Source organism: Sporothrix schenckii (genome assembly GCF_000961545.1).
Source record: "Sporothrix schenckii 1099-18 chromosome Unknown Cont43, whole genome shotgun sequence".
Classification (NCBI taxonomy): Eukaryota; Fungi; Ascomycota; class Sordariomycetes; order Ophiostomatales; family Ophiostomataceae; genus Sporothrix; species Sporothrix schenckii.
This window is the reverse complement of record NW_015971144.1, coordinates 634,975-646,809: the sequence shown is the minus strand read 5'-3', so window position 1 is coordinate 646,809 and position 11,835 is coordinate 634,975. Positions and strand designations below refer to the sequence as shown.

Here is an 11,835-nt window from a genome sequence, read left to right as displayed (position 1 = left end):
TACGTCGGGCACCAACGAGCTCCTGCCGCCAATGAATGCTCGAATACCAGATGCGACGATTGTCAAGTAGGCTGTAATGCACATTTGCAAAAAGGTATATGCCTTGCAGCACAATACACGTGGCGAAATAAAAGGGAATGGCGGCATTGCCTCTCGTGACAGGAAAGCCCCCCTGGCGGCGTGGCGATGAGCTGCCTGTTTATTTGTGACCAAAGTCAAAATGTCAGCACGATCCACGCGTCGATCCACAGAGTCCCCCCCGCTAGGGTGTCATTTTGTTGTTTGTGTGTACCACAAGGATCAAGTTTGACGGGCCCGTCCAGCGGCCTACATCAAGAACCACCGCGATGGGGACCTTGTCCTATTATGAGTAAGTCGTGATCCCAAGCGATGGCAAAGCTTTCTTTGCACCGTGTGCGCTGCTAACACGACGTAACCTAGGATTCTCTCGTCCGCCCCGCTCACGTTTGTGGTCGGCCCTAGCGGGACAGAGTTTGCCATGCATTCTGCCCTCGTCGCCGCCCAGTCGCGTTCTCTCAGATTGCTCGTCAACGATTACAGGCAGGAAGCTCTCGGACGACGCGTCGAATGGCCGTGGACCGATGAGGCAACATTTTTGTTCTTCTCCGAGTTTGCCTACACGGGAGACTACAACGGCCCAGAATGTTATATTACCGCTCCCCCCGAATATGAGCAGCAAGCGGCGGCAGACGATGATGACTGGGACACACCGGAGCCAACGCCGGAAAAGAACAGAGAATCATCGACACTGGCCGTGGCCAAGAAACGGTCTTCGGTTGCCGCTGCGCGGCTTCCGAGGCGATTCACGAAGGCGTGCCCTGATGATTTCTGCAACCATGACGAAGTGAATTGGCCCGATAGTTTCGCCGTTCTCAGCGCCCACGCCCAAATGTATTTGTTTGCAGACCAGCACGGCATTAAGCCGTTGCGAACTCTCGCTCTGCGCAAGCTGCACCGCATCCTTGTGCACTTTCGGCTGAATCACAAGAGCATCGGGCACATTGTTTGGCTCGTACGATACATATACGACAACACCCCGGCGGACTCGAACGATCGGCTGCGGTCCATGGTGAGCTTGTACGGAGCTTGTACATTTTTTAAATTCAAGCATAACGTAGATGTTGATTGGCTCATGCGGACGGTCGGCGATTTTGCAGGCGACGTCTTCCAAAAGATGAATCCAAATGAGACTTCTATGGACTGTTATTTTTTGGACTAGTATCCCCTGACAGTTGAAATAAACATGAATTTCTTGTTACCACTATTCGCAACCTTCTCGTTTACTTGTCGCTGGCCACCACGCTGGCCTCCCCGGGACCACAATGCGTCCACCAACCACGATGCCGCCGGCGATCCTCGGCGTCGGTTAGGGCAAAGTGAGAAAACGTGCCGAACTCCCTACGGGACAAAACACGTCTAATCGATATTGCTCGAAAGCCTGAATGGCGTATGATAGATATTGTTCTGGTCACTATAGTATTAAATGTATCGAATGAGAAAATGAATTAACGCATGCACAAATCCCCTGTCCATACCATCCCCGGTCCCCAGCCTCCCCAATTCTGTGAAGGTTTAGTCCTCACTCCTCCGCCCTCCGCCCTCCATCCTCGGTCCTCAGTCACGCCACCTGCCCCCATCTCCGGCCGTTAATCCGAGCAATGCCAACTGCTCGCCTTGTTGACGTCCGAGCGCTTGTTCCATACGGCCGTCTTCGGGTACGGGCAGAGCGGCCGCTGCCGCAGGACGCCCGACAAGGGGTTGGTGGACGTCTTCCAGGTGGTGGCGATGATCTCGTCGGGGGCGCGTCCGCTCTCGGTCCACTCCATCAAGGCCAGCAGCGCGTCGTGCTTGGCGTCGGCAAAGCCGGGCACCGACCACAGGCCCGTGCCCATGAGGTCGGCCTGGAACTCGCCGTTGATGTACCACGGCGCGTCCACAGCCGTGCCGTAGCAGTGCTGCATGCCGGGGATCATGAAGAGGCGCAAGAAATCGTCGACGCTGTTGGCCTTGCCCTTGCCTTTTCCATGGACTCCGGGGTGGCCCCCGCCCATGGCCTGCAGCGTCCGGTTGTAGTACAGCTCGGAGCCCTTGGTGGGCACCAGCCCGTCGGCAAGGCCGTGGTACATAATCATCTTGCCGCCACGCCGGCGGAAGGCCGAGAGGTCGTACTGGTCGGCCGTGGCGTTGCCCGGGTTGACGCGGCGGGCGGTGTCGACGATGCTGTCGTTGAACGTCTGCCACTGCCAGGTGGGGTCGTCGTAGACAAAGTCCTGCGCAAAGCCGATGCCAAAGGGCGACGGCTCCGCGTAGCCCAGCAGCGTGCCGGCGAGCCACATGTCCTCGGAGCCCATGAGCAGGCCCGGGTACAGGTACTCGCCGGTCCGGTTGTCGTACCAGTCGCTGTAGATGTTCTTGAGCGTCTGGATCTGCGGCGCCGTGAAGCAGGCCGACTCGTTGAGCACGACGCTGGGGCTGCCGCACTGGATCTTGGCGTAGTCGAAGCGGCAGCGCTCGGGCGCACTCACGATGCCGTCCACCACGCCGTCGACGCCGTCGCACTGCGCCCGGACCTGCTCGGCGACGACGGGGAACCGCGTGTAGGCAATGTAGTTGGGCGCGCCCACGGGCAGGTTGTAGATGCCCAGCTGCGTGACGTACGTGTTGAGCACATTCGAGTCCCACGCCGATGACCCGATGAGCGCGCCGTCGAAGCTGTCGGGCGCAATCTGCACCTCCTTCATGCCCTGGCGGCCGCCCGTCGAGCAGCCGCTAAAGTACGAGTAGCGCACCTTGCCGCCGTAGTACGCGGCCGTGAGCTTCTTGCCCAGCTCCACCGAGCCGTGGATGCTGCGCCAGCCCCAGTCGGCCTTCTTTTCCGGCGCGTTGAGCGCCCATGTCCCGTCGAGCACGCCGGCGCTGTGGCCCGTGTCCGTCGACACGACTGCGAAGCCATAGTGCGTTCCGGAGCCCTGGCCCAGGGAGGGTTAGCTACTACATCACTAAAAACTATTTGTAGGGACGCTACATCGTGCATCCGCACACGAAACACTTACAGCTGACAGCCAGTTAATGCCGCCCGCATAGCCTCCGTTGCCGACGGCGAGGAAGCGGCTGTTCCAGACCGTGGGCAGCAGCAGGCCAAAGCGGAACGAAGACGACGGCGAGCTGGTCACGTTGACAATGACGGCGCACAGCTGCGGCAGATTGGTCGGCCAGTAGGGGTATGGGATGTTGGTCGCGTTCTCGCCAAAGGTGCCGCCGGCCGGCACAACCTGGACCCGTTCGAGCGTGGCGTTGCTCGGAAGCGCATGCCGGAAGAAGAGCGCATTGCAGTTCCACAGCGACCGCTCGACGATTTCGTTTTCGCTGGGAAGGGCCAGGGCCGCGGCCTGGGCCACGCCAGCAAGAAGCAAAAGGCGCAACACGGCCGGCAGCCGGTTGCATGCCTGGAGGCACAAATTGGATAAATGCATGGCCGGGCCGAAGCGTGCAAAGTAGATGGACGGGAGACGGGAGACGGGTGGAAATTTGGATAAATGGGATCGCCGGTAGTAGCAGCCAACGAAACTATAGGCTTTTCATTTCGAGGGACGTGATGCAATATGGATATATATGCAAAACAATATGTGCCGGCAAAACAAGAATGACACAACGGACGAAAACTGGGCATTGGGACTGTCCTTTGCAGCTGCTTACTTTGGATGGTGGTAGCCAGGTGCCCGGGACCCGACTTGGGCCTTCTGCTTCTGGGTCCTAAATCCTGCGTCTTACATCGCAGAGTGTGCCCGGTGGCAGGCAAAACCACAAGGCACAACCAAGGATGCCGTCCAAATACGCTTTTGTGACCTGCCTTTTCCGACTGCCGTGTGTGGGGATGGCGGCGCCATGTGAACGCCAGGGTCGTATTGGTCATACTTTGTCCCGCCCCAGCGAGGTCCGTGTGAGCGTGTCTTTTGGTCTTTTTTGCTCGACCGGAGAACATGACTAGGCTAGTGTCGTATTTCGCGTCCAGAATGCAACGGTTGCCGCATTGGGCCCACGCCGCCGAGACTCGCCTTCCGTTGTCGGGATCAACCTAATTGGGGACAAAAAAGAACGTAGCGGCATAGCAGGAATGACGACACGACAACACGGTAATTTCGCCGTTGTGGCTTGGACAGGTGTGGAGTAGAAGACAAGTACGCTAACAAATGGCAGATTTACGAGATACGAAGGCAATTAGGCGACGTTCATGACGGGGCGGAGGGTATGATCAGAATGTACGAAATACAGCGAAATGAACAGCAAATGAATACTGCGAATGAATCCAGCGAATTGACTAACATGCTTAAATTTGCCCAGTCATTGTTCCACGCCAAGAATTGCCTGCCGCAGCGTCGGAAACGTCTGGATGGCTCCGCCGACCAACATGACAAGCTCCATTCCGTCGGGGCGTACAGGGAGAGGGGAGTGGGCACGATGGTCGGGCAGCTCACGAAAACGCTCGGGGTTGCCATGCCCGGCGTATCAGCTGTTTGTTCCTGGACAAGGGGGTAATTGTTGGACAGTGATAATGGTGAGACCGACCCGCTGGGTGATGGCTTGTTGGAGGAGAGCCCAAATGTCGGCCTTGCCCGGGGTATTCGACGAGTAGTTGTAGGAGAGGGCAAACGTCACCGTGTTGGATACGGCTGTGATCACGATGAGTCACAACAAGGTGCTTTGGCTCTGCTGTTAAGAGGACAAAGATGAGAAACAAGCACAAAGAGCCGAGAGAACAGCCACCCGTACCGCTTTTGGTGGTTTCAGACCTTACGCAATGCTGATTTCTTCTTGATATCGTTCCTTGTGAGCTGTGATGAAGTGCAGCGTGCATGCGACACAACTTCCATATTTTATACGCGCCACGTCGAAATCAGATGCAGCTTCTTCATCGCGTCAGGTCGTTCAGGGCCGGGAAACTCGTTTGACACGTGTAGTCCAACAATATCCAGAAGTGTTCGCTCGCCTAGAATGCGCCAGTTGATGGTTTGTTGCCGAAGGGTCGCAAGCCGCGCGACGGACGACGATAAATGCTCCCTTCAGCAGATAATTGGACGGGGTATTATACAAGGGAGAAGATTTTGGCGTAGCGTGGCAACTCAGTCTCATTCTCAAGGACCTGTAAAGACAACATGCATCTGTGCCTGGAGATATGCGGGGTTTCTTCGAAATGTGCATATGCAATCCTGCGTCTTAGACACGTTGTAGACATACGATTGGCTCTTTCTCAACTTGTGCAGCTTGGTGGAGTGCTGCATGCAGCTTTGCCGTTTTGCGTGCTGTCAAGTGGGTGAGAAGTGTAAAATGCGACGTCTTTTCACGTAGGTCGGCGATTCACACGTAAGGTGCGTGCATTTCATCCCGGCGATATGCAATATTAACGGAATATTAACGGACGCATATTGGAAAATAGAAGAACAGGATGACTGAATTGGAAAAAAGAAAAAAAAAAAAAAAAAAAAAAAAAAAAGTAAAAATAAAAAATGAAACATGAAAAATGAAAAATGAAAAGAAAACCCAGTACAATTTCATGACGAGATGTTTAAGATTAGATCTCAAATGATAGCCACGTGGCTTAACTGGGAGATTCGGCAAAAACGACAAAATGACACTATTTACAAATATTGTGCAAGGTGTGCGACTGCTGCATCTTTGTCCCATACAGTGACTTCCGCGTCTTCGCCCTCGTCGAGCTTTTGTTTGACGAAATCGTCCAAGATTTGCAACTGCGCAGCCGGCATCTCGGCGAGTCGTGCTTTGTGGTCTTGGTCCTCGTTTGGCCCATACAGGCTCTCGTCAATGTGCTTCCACCACAAAAAATCAAACGCCCACGATCGCCTGGCCGCGTAGTTGCGCATCGACGCGTTGCTGGTCCAGCTGCTCATGCGTTGTGACAGCGGTTCGCCCGCAGAAACCGGCTGCTGTTCATGTTTCTCGACCTCCTCTAGAGCAGACAAAAACGTCCGCAACCGCGGCTCACACGTTTGCTGCCAGCCCATCAAGCCACCGGGCGACCAGGATTCGGGCTTGTCCATGGGAAGCCACCACGGCGGACAGCTGCTGAACGACAGCGGCGCCGCATAGGCAAATTCCCAATCGATGACACCCACGATACGGTCATCTTTGTAGAGAAAAGAATGTTGGCCGGGCGCAGGTCCTCGGAGTAGAGCGAAATGGCGGGCGGGCCGGCGTCGGAAACCGTGGCCTCTGGTGAAAACCGACGCTCGGCCGCCGCGCCGAAAGAGCTGCCGCGCCACATATTTGTCCCGGGCGTCGTTGGCGTCTTCTACGGCGTCTCGGCGCTGGAACACGAGTTGGGCCGGGTGCATGTCGGCAAGGGCCGCGAACCAAGCGTCAGGATCGATGTACGTCGTGTCCGGCGACGGCAATATACCACGGGCGGGAACGCGGTATGGATGACGACGTCGATCATGTTCGCCAGCAGGGGCCGTCCTTTGACGTCAATTGTGCCCGTGGCAGCATCCTCGACCAAAGAGCCAATCCTCGGAAAACGAAGGACATCCAGCTGGAGAAGGACGTCTGCAACCTGTTTATACAACAAAGCGAGATGACGCTCGTCAATATTCGGGTTGAGGACGGGATGCTTCTCCACCGGCCGGTCTGGGTCTCGCAGCACACCCGAGAGGGTCTCGTAGTGGTCAATGTAGTCCATGATGATAAACGGTCCGAGACCGAGGGGGTTCTCGACTGCGGTGCCGTAATGATAGACGTGCGGCACCGGAATGCTTGTGTTGGCTGCGACGTATCGCATAACGGCGACCTCGTACCGCACCTTTTCATCTTGAAATGTAGCAGGCACACCATCTAAAGTTGACAGCATTTATTAGCTTAATAGTATTCAAAAGTATTCAAAAGAGTAGATGCAGGGACGGTACCGTTGATCGGAATTCTCATAATGACAGAAGTCCCGTCACTGTATTCAAGACGGTAGACAACATTGTAATCACCTTTGAATGCGCGGTGCATCTCCACGGCGTTTCCCGGCTTGAACTTCAAAATAAAGTGCGCTACCGAACGGTAGACATCACTTGTTCTGACTGCGGCCAACCAGTCATCGATGGGTTCGTCCAGCTTCTCCCAAACCAGGTCATATTTTGCTGCACAGGTGCGTCGGAGCTTGGAAGGCATGCTGCAGATAGTTATGAGACTTTTTGTTTTGCCGTAGCACTTATTTGTGGCAAATCATGTTTGTAAGTTTGGCTGCGTCGTGCAAATCTTATGACTGGTGTGGCACTTATTTACTCAATACACCTACCGCTAGTATATTAGACCACCCGACAGAATGCGCCCTAGCAGTGGAGAGTTGATGCAACTAGGGAATAGCCAGCAGTCCACATAGTATATGTATACACACATTTTGCAAGAGTCACTCACGACATATGTGGCGTATCCGCTGGGTACGTTCCAAGGAAGATAATGGACTTGCGCGACCAACCCTGAAAAGACATAGGCTAGCAGGATCGTATGTTAAAACATATTGATTTGGTCCCCTAATTATCCGGAGAACAAATCTTCGTCATATTCACAGACGTGAGCTTCTCATCACACGCTTGGGAGGGCAATGTAGGGCCATGCGTGAATGGACGCAGAGGTCTGGCTGGAATCATTTGATTGGTTCATTCCCACATCGCAATTTCCGTGACCTGAGAGCAGGTCATACTGCAGCGACATTTGCTCCGCTGAATCTTATCACGGTCGCGCAATCTTCGACCGGAAAGTATGTGATGGTTGCCTAGCCAGTTCATGGCGCGCCGTGGGGCCCAACATCCTGACTGCCTGATACATTCTCCCGCCCTCTGTGTCGTGCAGATAAATTGCCCCTCGTCCGCAATGTTTGCGAGTCTGAAGTTCGTCGTCCAGCACTCGCCCACTTCCTTTTCGTCCAACATCCCAAAAACGTCAACGGTATTTTAAAAGCGCTTTCACGATCAACAACATTGTTCAAGACGATCTATATTGTAAGATTGCCTCTCTCATGTTCGTTCATACTGTGATGGCAAAATCACTCACCAAAAGCCAAACGAAATGTGCGAAAATTGGATCACCACCGTGGTGTCTGGCATATGCAGACACACCATTGAAGAGCTTCCGGAAGTCAAACAGTGCAGCAAAGTTAGCGGCGACAATGAAAGCTGTGGTGAGGTCAAGGACGTGTACTTTGGCCAAACGACGACGAGGGTGCTTTGCCCTGACTGCGAAGCCGCCGCCGAGGAGAAGGATAGCGATTGACGGGCTATGGATGGGTGGTGGCACATGCATATATATACCACATTTGTAAATCAATCATTGTTTGTGACTTGCGTATCGTTTTTCAAACGCCGCATTCTGCAGTCCTCCTGCCATGCACGCTGCTTCAGCCCCCATGTTTCGCACTCGCTTGCCTTGGTAGCACACTCTTCTGGGGTGAGACAGACGGCGGGATTCACATAGTCCAACCCCAGGCCCAACTCAACGAGAAGCGTGCGGTGCACTTGCTCCAGCGTGTCGTAGCGGGCCTCCCAGCAATCTCGAATCACATGTCCGGCACGGAGGTCGTCGACTGGCGGGACCTCTCCTTTTCTCAGCATACGGTGCTTCGTTTCGTAGTCCTCCACGTCGTGCAGCAATTCGTGCCCCGAGAAGAGCGCGTACATGAGCGATCCAATTGCAAACTGCTCGCCGGCCGGGCCCACCTCCGAGTCCTTGTAGTATGGGGCTGTTGCCCCGTAGTTTTTGGCGCCGCGCTTCTCCATGTTGCCAAAATCGCACAACTTGACATGGCCGTCGGCATCCAGCAAGATGTTTGGTGGCCGTAGGTCGCCGTGGAAATAGTCCATGACTTCGAGCCACGCGCAGGCCGATGCAATCTGGACCAGCCAGCGGCTGGAATCGTTGTCGGGAACGCTTTCTTTGCGGTTCAGCACGTCCTTGAGGGTTTCTTTCATCAGAGGGAGGAAGAAGCCGTCGCTGGTCGACAGTACAATCTGGATGATGTTGGGGTGTGGTTGTCTCGTTTGCTCCTGGATCAGTGCGATCATGGCCCTCTCTTGCTCAAAATAACGCACGTATTCCGAGTCGCGGTAACCCGTGACCGACGTGTCATCCTTGTAGCGGCGTGGCACTTTCACCACCATACCAGGTGGCCCGGACAGCACCACACCGTCGCGACCTTTGTTGATGACACCACTTCCGAACGCATCCCAGACGATGTTGTATTTCTTTGGAAGCATGATAGCTATGGACGGCGGCAATAAAGCCTAAGTTATTGGTGTGGGAAAGATAAGTAACAGCAGAGGAGAATTAGGCGTAGAACAAAGAGAGGAGCTTAGCGGTGTGCTGGAAGAAGGTAGGACGAAGTCGAGCAAACGAGACACAAACATGCAAAGGGAGGGCAACGGAGACGTGAAACGCCCTGACGCTAGTCCTAAATTGTTCACATGTATATGGCTTACATAATAATTTCTTATGTAATACGCTATTGCAGTTCAATGTTCCTCGTGCGATATTGAACATCATAGATTTCCGATTCAATGTTTTTTTGTCTACACTGGGCCTGTAGATGCTACCCTCTTACTAGTTTCTCGCTGACGGATATCCTTCGCAGTTATCCTGACGGACTCTTAAAACCCGCGCTAGGATTACTGCCACAATATGCATGCTTTTCCATATAGACATTTTCAGCCCGTAAAGTGAAATAATTTATTCGCCGTAACAGTTTGAATAGGATGGGCCTTTTATTTTTGTTTCAGAAAATAGTACAGTTTAACGCTGATGCGAAATGTAGTATTCGTCATATAATTTACATCAAAACTGCCAGAGACGCCAGAGATGCATAGAGGAAAACCGTTGTCACTGGCCGACGACGCATGACACTCAGTACTGGAATAGTAAAAGTGTCGAAGCGGCTCTTGACATGACCACGCAAATACCATTCGTTTCGCGGTACTGCTTCTAATCCATATGAAACTCAATTTTTACTGTTTACCTATCTAGGTACGCTTGCGCAAAATCACAGCCATCCCAACGGCATTCATAACGGTATGGACTCTGGTCGACAGAGGCCAAACAGCGTGCGGCACAGCTTGCCGAGCTGGTCTTTGACGTCAAACTTCCGCCAGGAGCCCTGGGCATGGTGGAAGAGCCGCGCGTCGGCGTCGGACACGGGTTTGGAGCCCATGTTGCCGTAGCGGCCGCGGCCGGGGCTGAAGCCGGTGATGGGCAGGACGAGGACGTCGCTGACAAGCTTCGCCTTGCCGTTGTCGTGAAGACCGGTGACGGCGTTCCACCGCAGGCCACAGTGCTCTTGCAACCACGCGCTGATGGCGGCCGTGATGGCGGGCGGGCCGGTCCAGAGGAGGGGGTCGTCGACGACGGTCGTGCCGACGGGGTTTGGGCCGCCTGCGGCGAGCGCGCGTACGAGGTCGATGAAGTGGGCGAGGGCCGCGTGCTGGGGCGCGGACGCGAGGGCCCACTGCGTGAGCTGGACCGGGTAGGTGTAGCCCATGCGCCAGTAGGCGTCGGACGCCGGATCGACGTCGGCTTCGAGGCCCACCAGGAGCGTGACGGGGCGGTCTTCGTCAACGGCATTGTCACGGTCACTTTCACTTTCACTTTCACGGTCCGCCGCCTGGACGGTCGTGTTGTGCCCAAACGTGGCGCCCGTTTCCGGGTCGGTCCACGCCGCCAGGTCGGCTTGCTGGATCCACTTTGCCGGGTGCCGCAACGGCTCGGTGTCAACATCACCATACTGAGGTGGGTTAGCAATAATAAATCATCTAATCAGGAAAAGGGCGAGGTGAACATACAATCCCGCCAAACCACTTGCAGACCAAGACGCGAAAGATGTCGGCCCGCTCGACGGGCGAGAAGAAGGCGTAAAAGGCGTCGACAAAGTCCGGCTCGTAGGTGCGCATGAACGTGTCGACGCCCGCGTCGTCCCAGAAAAAGTACGCCATCGGCGGGCCGTCCTGGTTGTCCGAAGGCCCGCCCTCGTCCACCGCTGGCGTCTGGCCCACGGCATACGTCAGCCACCGCTCGACGCAGCGCACCACCATGGGCGTCCAGCCGTCGATGCTCGCCGTCATCCACGTCTGGTGGACAATCAGCGGGATCTGGGCAAAGTCCATGCGCCGCGCGAGGCTGCCCGACGCGGCCGCCGTGGCATAGGTGGCGGCCTCGAGGATCGTGTGGGGCTGCTGGTACCGCCCGTCAATGTCGGTCGTCCACGCCTCGGGAATGTACCACGCACCGCCTGTGCCGTTGAACATGTGGATGTGCTTCCACGCCAGGGGAAATTCGGCGGCCAGCGTGCTCGGATCATGGTCCGAGGCAGCGGCGGCGGCGCTGGTCCGGTGGTAGTGCCAGAGCCAGACGAGCCAACCGGCCGCGACAACAAGAGCGACCCGTGACCGCCTGGACCGTATGAGAGACGTGGGGTACAACATTGTCGCCGAACCGGGACGGACGACGGGGGGAACGTCGCCGTGTCGCGTGAGCGCTGTCGCGTGTCCTGTCGCGTGTCCTGTCGCGTGACGACTTGCCAATCGACTGTTTGCAAAACCCGCGGTCGAGGCGATGGTTAGTACGCAGGTCCGTTAGCCGATGGAGACGGTCGTGATGCGGATCCAAGCCGTCAATGGCTTCAATGACTTCAATGGGAGTGCCTAGGGAGTCTGACGGCGACGTCGAACAAAACTCCGCGGTGCTTAATAGGGGGCGGAGAAGCAACGAGCTGGACCAATGGGCCGCTCTGGATCGTCCGTTGCCAGACATGGCGCCCCAAAACAGTGGGGT

At 55.5% G+C, this 11,835-nt stretch overlaps 6 protein-coding genes across 6 annotated transcripts; 2 read left to right on the top strand and 4 right to left on the bottom strand.

The window, feature by feature from the left end:
- Nucleotides 1–347: 347 nt before the first annotated feature.
- Nucleotides 348–1,240, top strand: SPSK_02685 (uncharacterized protein; the record flags this gene model as incomplete). The annotated part of the gene is made up of 2 exons (XM_016729553.1): nucleotides 348–370; nucleotides 442–1,240. The coding sequence occupies 2 exons, from the start codon at nucleotides 348–350 to the stop codon at nucleotides 1,238–1,240; spliced, it is 822 nt and encodes a 273-aa protein (XP_016588954.1).
- Nucleotides 1,241–1,667: 427 nt separating this feature from the next.
- Nucleotides 1,668–3,494, bottom strand: SPSK_02368 (feruloyl esterase; the record flags this gene model as incomplete). Its single annotated transcript, XM_016729240.1, has 2 exons — nucleotides 1,668–2,990; nucleotides 3,075–3,494. The coding sequence occupies 2 exons, from the start codon at nucleotides 3,492–3,494 to the stop codon at nucleotides 1,668–1,670; spliced, it is 1,743 nt and encodes a 580-aa protein (XP_016588953.1).
- Nucleotides 3,495–5,657: 2,163 nt separating this feature from the next.
- Nucleotides 5,658–7,191, bottom strand: SPSK_02455 (uncharacterized protein; the record flags this gene model as incomplete). The annotated part of the gene is made up of 3 exons (XM_016729326.1): nucleotides 5,658–6,344; nucleotides 6,437–6,867; nucleotides 6,939–7,191. 3 exons carry the CDS (start codon nucleotides 7,189–7,191, stop codon nucleotides 5,658–5,660), a joined length of 1,371 nt encoding a protein of 456 aa, XP_016588952.1.
- An 897-nt stretch (nucleotides 7,192–8,088) lies between these two features.
- SPSK_11022 (uncharacterized protein) lies at nucleotides 8,089–8,292 on the top strand (the record flags this gene model as incomplete). The annotated part of the gene is made up of 1 exon (XM_016737242.1): nucleotides 8,089–8,292. One exon carries the CDS (start codon nucleotides 8,089–8,091, stop codon nucleotides 8,290–8,292), a length of 204 nt encoding a protein of 67 aa, XP_016588951.1.
- A 50-nt stretch (nucleotides 8,293–8,342) lies between these two features.
- On the bottom strand, nucleotides 8,343–9,272 carry SPSK_02670 (uncharacterized protein; the record flags this gene model as incomplete). The annotated part of the gene is made up of 1 exon (XM_016729538.1): nucleotides 8,343–9,272. One exon carries the CDS (start codon nucleotides 9,270–9,272, stop codon nucleotides 8,343–8,345), a length of 930 nt encoding a protein of 309 aa, XP_016588950.1.
- Nucleotides 9,273–10,072: 800 nt separating this feature from the next.
- On the bottom strand, nucleotides 10,073–11,486 carry SPSK_02495 (glucosyll transferase; the record flags this gene model as incomplete). Its single annotated transcript, XM_016729364.1, has 2 exons — nucleotides 10,073–10,789; nucleotides 10,848–11,486. 2 exons carry the CDS (start codon nucleotides 11,484–11,486, stop codon nucleotides 10,073–10,075), a joined length of 1,356 nt encoding a protein of 451 aa, XP_016588949.1.
- Between the last annotated feature and the right edge of the window lie 349 nt (nucleotides 11,487–11,835).